At 35.8% G+C, this 7792-nt stretch overlaps 2 protein-coding genes across 2 annotated transcripts; one reads left to right on the top strand and one right to left on the bottom strand.

Moving 5' to 3' along the window:
* The first annotated feature begins 764 nt into the window (after positions 1–764).
* LOC105137558 (2-oxoglutarate (2OG) and Fe(II)-dependent oxygenase superfamily protein) lies at positions 765–3985 on the top strand. The gene is made up of 4 exons (XM_011043341.1): positions 765–924; positions 1990–2237; positions 3169–3382; positions 3548–3985. The coding sequence occupies exons 1-4, from the start codon at positions 787–789 to the stop codon at positions 3668–3670; spliced, it is 723 nt and encodes a 240-aa protein (XP_011041643.1). The 5' UTR covers positions 765–786; the 3' UTR covers positions 3671–3985.
* Positions 3986–5208: 1223 nt separating this feature from the next.
* LOC105137557 (putative 4-hydroxy-tetrahydrodipicolinate reductase 3, chloroplastic) lies at positions 5209–7566 on the bottom strand. Its single transcript, XM_011043339.1, has 10 exons — positions 7225–7566; positions 7017–7139; positions 6858–6932; positions 6703–6768; positions 6511–6606; positions 6246–6362; positions 6081–6173; positions 5856–5957; positions 5691–5777; positions 5209–5512 (listed from the first exon to the last, which is right to left on the bottom strand). The coding sequence occupies exons 1-10, from the start codon at positions 7333–7335 to the stop codon at positions 5480–5482; spliced, it is 903 nt and encodes a 300-aa protein (XP_011041641.1). The 5' UTR covers positions 7336–7566; the 3' UTR covers positions 5209–5479.
* Positions 7567–7792: the final 226 nt, after the last annotated feature.

Genomic DNA, 7792 nt, shown 5'->3' with positions numbered 1-7792 from the left:
CTTTGATTTTTTTTTATAATTTTATTCTTCAATATTGTCTAGGTAAGTTGGGTTTTTATTATTTATTATTTAATTTTATCTTTTAAAATTTGATTAGTTTTTAAATATTTTTCATGATTTGTTTTGTTTTGCTTGTTATGGGGTTATCATGATCTAAAATAAATATTATGATATTTGATCTATACATAATATTGCAGCATTTAATTTTTTTTATCATATAACAAAGTGAAAAATAATTAAAAAAGTTATTGAATTTAATAGAATTCATTATTCAAATCATGAATTTGATAAGTCAAAGTAACAAAGTTTTTATATTTGACAAAAAAAAAATGTCATCTTGAAAGATTTTTCTAAAAATAAATAATATTTTTATTAATAATTTAAGGTTGTTTTTTTATTAAATGAGTTGATTAAGTAATATCTAAACCATTCATATATAATTTAATTTTAAACTCAAATCAGATAAAAAAAAATGGAGTTAAGAATTTTAAAGTTTGAGTTGCGGGTAGATTTAATATCAATTTCAAAAAAACTCTTCCACTGCCTAATCTTTTTGACATTTAATTTTTTTATCTTCCCCGTGGTAGAGTGCAAAATGCTAGCCAGGGACTCAGAAATTGAATTATACTGAGAAGTTGTCAAAAAAAGCAGAAGAAATAGAATTATTGTGGGCTTGTTCATTGTATGTTCAAAGTGAGCTGACCCAATAGAGGCCCATTTTTATTTATTTTAGCCTGACAACTATATAATTAGCCCAAAGTATCACGAGTTAAGAGCTGGCCATCAATGGCTGAAGTAGAAAAAGCGGGCAGAATTGCGAAGAGGAGAAAGATGGGAGATAGAAAAGCAGCAGAAAAGTGGCCTCTCATTAAACCCAAAAAGAATCTCCAAATTACTCGTCTCAAAGACACCGATCTATTTACTGTAAGTCTTCGCTTTTTCATCTGGACAAATTTCTCATATTTACGGTCAAGTTTTAGCAATTGCAAATTTACAATCATGCCCACTTTGGTTTTTGAAGTGTTTGAATGAGTTCTTGTTCAAGGTTATGTTCCTTGAGTATTTTTTTTGACATGGGTCTTGTAGTTGTGGTAGGGAATTGAGTATAAAAGGGTGAAATTGAAATAGATATGAATATGAGGGGGCTTAGATAAAGTTTAAATCTTTGAGTTTTGACAGTGTTGAATTGTTTAAACAGGAATCTGGTTTGAGAATTGAGAACTTTTCTTCATTTTGTGAGATGAGTTGTGTGGGATTTAAGATTGTTGAATGATTTTGTTGAATGACTATGTGGTTAATAATACTAGTAGTTTGGACCTGTTTTCATGGAATGTTTTAGAGCTTAGATATGATGTTAGTTTGATAAGCTGAGGTCAAAGAATTTTAAAATGTATCCATAGTTTCCTAGAGAGGTTTTTATGGAATGTTTTAGAGCTTAGATATGATGTTAGTTTGATAAGCTGAGGTCATAGAATTTTATATTGTATCCATAGTTTTATAGAGAGGGAAGGTCTCCCACTCGGTTGCAGGGTGTTATGCAATCAAAAGTAATATATATGGGGTATCTAGATGATCAAGTTTGATGTGAATTGAGATTACGAGGTAAGAGTCTGTCATGCGAATGTGTTATGTAATGAAATGTTCTTAAAAAGAGGAAAAAACCATAAGCAAATGCAGTCTCTGGCTGAAGAAAATGGCAGGACTAAAGACATGCAGTGTGTCCTAAAAATAACAACTCTATCTTCAGCTGTCTGAAGTGAGGAAATTTTTGAATTTCTGATAGTGGAAATTGTGACCTTAATACTCTTTTTTCTTCATCTTTAGTTAGACATGAAGGGTAGTACTATATAACAACAAAACAAGAAAGACTGATTCCCATTTCAGCTAGGCTGACCATATGCAAGTGCTTGTAGGAGTGGTTTTTTCTTTTGCTGCTTTTCTTTTTCAATTTTATGATTGAAATAGTTTTAATTTGTGTGATATGTTCAGGTGCAAGATTTCTTCTCTTCTGCCGAAGTAAAGGCATTTGTTAAAGCTGCAGAATCTATTGGTTTTGCTCACCAAGGGAGTCTGGGTCCAACACATGGTGAAGCTTATAGAGATAATGATAGACTTTCTGTCAATGATCCTGTTCTTGCAAATGCGGTGTGGGAGTCAGGACTAAGCAAATTGTTTTCTGACATTAAAATTCGGGGGAAGGTTGCTGTTGGCTTGAATCCAAATATCAGATTCTACAGGTTTGTCGAATTTTATTGCCCTACTTTTTTTCTCAATTTTTATACAGATTATTATTATTATAATTATTAGATCAGGTACATAATAATTGAAAAAAATTTATTAAAATTAATATGAAAATTTCTAGTAGTATTTAAAAACCATGTCAAAACTGTAGAGTAAGTGAACATTGTAAATTTTTTTATCTATGTAAAAAAAAACCAAAGAAAAAAACAGGAAAAAAGTGAAAAAAAGAAAAGAAATAGCAGGGCAGGTCCAGCGCCCAGCGCAGCCCACCCTTAAAAGGTCAGCCATGTAAGGGCTTGAGGCCAAGCCCTTGTGCCTGGCCTTTCACTATTTTTATTAAGCCCCATATTGTTTTGGAAAAAAAAAAATGTGACAGATGACAGATCATCTGTCACACTAGTGAAAATAATTCCATTTCAACTCTCAAACCTGTGACCCGTGACCTCTGGCCTCCACGCTTGCCAATCGACAAACCTAAGGCATGGATTTATTATCAAACGATTAAGAAAATATATTAAGGTGCTTTATTGTTCATTTGAATAGTGAAGCACCATGAAAAATTCCAGTTCTTTTAGTGAATTTAAGTAATTGTGCATAACTAGCTATTTTATAAAACATCTGCGAGCTATGAATTTGTATATGGAAGTATTACTCTAGGTGTGAGACTTGTCAATGTGTTGCAAGCAATCCATAAAACTGTAATAACTTAATTATCTTAGGAAGATCCGGCTAGTTTAGAATTAAAGATTAGTGGAGTTGAGTTGCTGTTCAGTTGAGTTTTAGCATGGAAACATCTGTATCACCTGCATGCTTTTACTGTACTGTCATTTGCTTTATTATAAGAAGTAAAGACCAGGTCGTTGTGCCTCCTGTATAGTTTGGGATTTCATGCTTAATTGGAATTCAACGGGTTTTCTACCTTTTCAGGTACAAGGTTGGTCAGCGCTTTGGACGACATATTGATGAAAGTGTTAATCTGGGTGATGGGAAGCGCACTCATTATACTCTTTTAATATATTTAAGTGGTGCAACTAAAGCAAAAACTAAAACTGATCCGAACAGCCAGAAGGATTCTTCCTCAGAGCCTCTAGTTGGAGGAGAGACTGTCTTCTATGGACCAAGGAATAGTGTCGTGGTAGATGTAAATCCCTTCTATTTTACATTTCAAAATCTGTTTTTTATTTTTTCCCTTCCTTTCATTTGTATTTCCTCCGTGTTCAAAAATCTTTTTTGTTTTTCTTACCCTTATGGATGAGTTTAAGTATCCAATCCAATGCATCTTGTGATACCCATCTGAACTCTGTAGGTGGCTCCTGTTGAAGGGATGGCTCTCCTACATATTCATGGGGACAAGTGCATGCTGCATGAAGCTCGGAACGTTACTAAGGGTGTGAAATACATTTTTCGTTCTGATGTATGTTTTGCTTGAAGCTCTATGATCATTTTTATATCAAGCAAGCTCTGTAAGCTTTTCATTTAGGTTCCTCCAGTTATGCTCTCTTATATTTTCCATGTGCTAAAATGGAACCCGAACTTCTCCTTGTAATTTTTTATTATTCCTGGGTTCTTCCTGGGATTATATTTAAAATTTTGGCATATCTTGTTGTAATTTATTATCCTTCTCAGACGAACCCAATTTTTGTATTGTGGAGGCAACTCAACATGCAAAATGAGCCAGACTTGGTGTACCTCTTGTAATGCCAAGATCATCTATCTAAGAGATCTGGATTCCATTGTTCTTTCTGTATGCTGCTGATTAACAAAGGTGTAGTAGAATGCAGTTTGGTCTGTTGCTCGCCTTTTTTCTGCAGGGCATTCTGTTGCCGATTTGTTGATGCTGGAATGTGATTTGACAGAGTGACGGTTGCCTTGCTAAAACCGGAAATTTGAAGCATTGCCTGAACTACAGTGATAGACGTTAACAGCATGTTTGCTGGATTTCCTCTGCAAATCAAGGGAAGTGAGGTTCTTTTAAGCTCAAACTTATGGATGAAGGTCACGCCAGTTGCGCCAATCTCAAAATCCCATATATGATCTGTTATAAAGTAATTGTGTTTTCCCTTTTCTTCTGCAGAACATGATAGCTAAAATTTCTCCTGAACAATTCCTTTAAACAAGAAAATGAGTGAAAGAATACCATCACCGTGCAACACATTTCATCGCTTAGGAAACTTACATTCAAACATTAATTTATCACAATAAACATGCAAGCTTTATTCAGAGAGATCCATAGAGTTCCTGGTTCAAACCAGTTTAGTACTTTAACATTTCAAGTTACCTGTGGATCTCATCTGGTACAGTAGCTGGGAGTAGTTCTTGGGACTGATCAGAGAAAGAGAAAAGGGAAAAGGTACAGATACGTCAATGGACACGGGCATTATAACTCCCACTGACCCTTCCACCAAGGCAATTGTGGTAGGAACAATCGCACATGAACACTCCTCCTTCGGTTATGTAAGAGGCTACAGTTCCAGGAAAGCACCAAGCTGCAAGTTCAAGATCAATCCCAGCAGTATGGTTTGCAGCATCTCCAGAATGGACCAACGGGGAGGAGGATTTTCCGTTGAGGTTGAAAACATTGAGCGAATTTCCCTTGAACTTTCCTGGCGATTACATCTTCTTGATTCGGAGACGGCCAATCACCCCTAGTGAATTAGATTATTAACATGAAATTTTGGTTCTTGCAAGAACATAAATTAGCTTCGTAGAAGTAAAATTTTCATGAATCCTGTAGTTACAGTGTGAAGTTGCAGTTTAAGGCAAATTCAACCGACCCCAACTGGATATGATCACATGGAATGCTGTAAAAGCCGTTGTTCGTTTAAGGGCAAATCTTATTTTTGTTAATCTAATTGAAGCTTAAAATGCTCTGTTTGTTCTGGAATTACTCAGCAACCAAATAGAGATCAAGCATGAAACCCATCAAATTTGCCAGGCATCCCTACCTTTGATTAAACTAGTTATATGGAACCTTAAACAAGCCTACCTCATGTTATATCTCAAAAATCAGAAGCTCAAAACATGAAATCGCATGAAATTAGTCTACTGAATCACATAAACTTCAAAGTGAATGAAAATAATTGGATATGCTCATCACAAAGTAACAAGTAAAAAAATCTTCTTCTCCCTCCCCCTTCTGTAACTTTTGTCCACAGGATGTCACGGTTTTTTTTTTTTTTTGTCTAAACTGTAAAAATATTAGGTTCCATGCAGAAGCCTGAGAAGGATGTTTGGCAGCTCACAAAAATTTCTCCAACCCATACACTAGATTCTGCCATGATAACAAAGACATGTATTAATGTCTGAACTTTGAAAAGGACTGAAGCAAAAAAACTAAGTTATAACAATGGCGTTTGCAGAACCATTCAGCCAAATTGTTGTCTATGCGGATCAAGTATGTGTCATAATTTCTCGAAAGAAAGGGATGAATGCTTTTGGAATCGGTTTACCTTAAGTCGGATGACCTTTCTGATAGCCAAGAGCAGGCCAGGCATGAGGGATTGCACATCAGTGATATCATGTTTAATAGAGTAAACCTGAGGCCATCAGCAACAATGGTTGGATTGGTCCTTTACTGGTAACAGAAAATGGGAATAGTGAAGCAGAAAGCATACCTCTCCTGGGCCAGAGAAGTAAACAGTTGTACTAGAGGGAAGCCCTGGTAGGACCATGCTATGTACCCTAACACCATCCTCTCCTATAACTTGGCCTCTTGCCTTGCAGGATGAAAATTATACGGCGTGTCATTTCATCAATTCTTCAAACTATAAAGGTTTAAGTTTTTTAAACCTTCTTGATTGATCTCCATCATGGTTATTAAGCAAGAAAGAAAACCTTACCACAACATCTGTAGATATATCTTCTCTGTTGTAAATCTGACCCAGATTAGAGAGGTTCTTTGAAATCTGAATAGCATCCATTGACGGAAAATCCTGTGTACCAAAGACATTAAAAAAACATTGCTTGATTGAATTACTCTTCTTAAAATTTTTCCTATCACTTACTATTGGATTTGCTTTTGATTCAACAATTTCTGCGTTGTTGTAATGAAAGGACGCTGTAATGGCAGCTTGCTGAAGGAGTATAGAACCAATGGACAGAGTTGGTGCAATCAGACAACCCTGCAGTCATTTTCGCTGTATGAAATAATCTCAACAAAAAATTTCAGATAACATGCTGCTCTAAGATGGATTGCCGAAGCTTCTGTAAGTCCTAGGAATCACCAAATCTGAACTGTAATTATATGTATCTAGCTCACCCTGTGCTCACCATGCTGGCTTTGTCACAGAATGCAGATAATGCTCCAACCGTGTCGGGTTTAATCCGAGGAACGTACACCACACTTCTCATGCCAAATGCTGTTGCCTAATGAGAATCACCAAATTGGAAAAAAAGCCTATGGTTAGTAGTAATTGATGATGAAAATGTAAAAATAAATTTCAAGATGGAAAGCAAATGAACCTGCTTCACATTGTCATAAACTGTGGAAGGATCAGTAAAATCAACTACTACTCCTGTTTCTTTTGACTGCATGCCAAGATATCAGAAATTGCTCAATCGATGAGCTTTTTTGGTTGGAAGAGGAGGCTAATTAATTAGTTTAATCATAGAATTACCTGAGATATGGAACCTAATACCATAGTAAGGTCATTTATTATTGGTATTTCAAGAGGCTCTTCCATGTCACAAAGCTACTTTGGCCAAGAAAAGAAAGGATTAATGGTTGAGCAAGGGACATACAAACATGATTCAAAAGGAGAAAAGGAGTTGGAAACCTTTCCAATATCTTCTCCGACAAAATGGGAATCTACAGCACCTGCCACCTCCATTCCTCGTGCCTTTGTTACTGCAATTACTGCTGCCCTTCCTATTTCCTTTGCTGCTCCATTTATAACTACCTAGAATTACCCACCAGAGAGACAGAGAAAGTATTTTACTTGTTTTTCCACTTTAAGTTCAAAAGGAGGGTGATTAAATTGTTACCTTAATATTACTCTGAGAAGGTTGCATTGAGCAGGAGATTAACGGCCTGGTTATCACATTCTTAGAAACTTTATGAACTGTGAAATGAAAATGGCAGCTTAGGGCTGCCATGGTGATTCCAAGCTCTAGTCCTCTGTCTCAGCTGATTTTGTTCTATGCTCCATGTTGATAAGCCTATTCGCGCGCCACACTTTTTTTCCTTAGATAATGCTTGTGTCATTTGATGGGGCTTATTTGGACCGTTTTCTATGATGGGGACTTTTGCATGTCAGCATATGCTGCTACAGGGCTCATGAGAGGCAAAGCTATTCTGGCATTTCGTTTCCCTTCAATATCAACAACAAAGTGGTGACAATTCTCCAACATTAGTCTTGAGTTTTTGTTTTTCCTTTTTTTTTTAAAAAATAATCAGATTCTGCAAATAGTTTTATTTAGTGGTGCTCAAAGAACGATGCTTCAATTATTGGATGCAATGACATCATAATGAAAGAATGATCCTCGACTGCTAATAAATTGTTCTAGAGGAGAATAAATAAATGACTAGGAGTGATGCCAAGACTGGCTTCGT

This window comes from Populus euphratica, unplaced genomic scaffold, assembly GCF_000495115.2.
Source record: "Populus euphratica unplaced genomic scaffold, PopEup_1.0 scaffold149.1, whole genome shotgun sequence".
NCBI classification, from domain to species: domain Eukaryota; kingdom Viridiplantae; phylum Streptophyta; class Magnoliopsida; order Malpighiales; family Salicaceae; genus Populus; species Populus euphratica.
The sequence above is the reverse complement of the archived record's forward strand: the minus strand, read 5'-3'. Positions and strand labels throughout refer to the sequence as shown.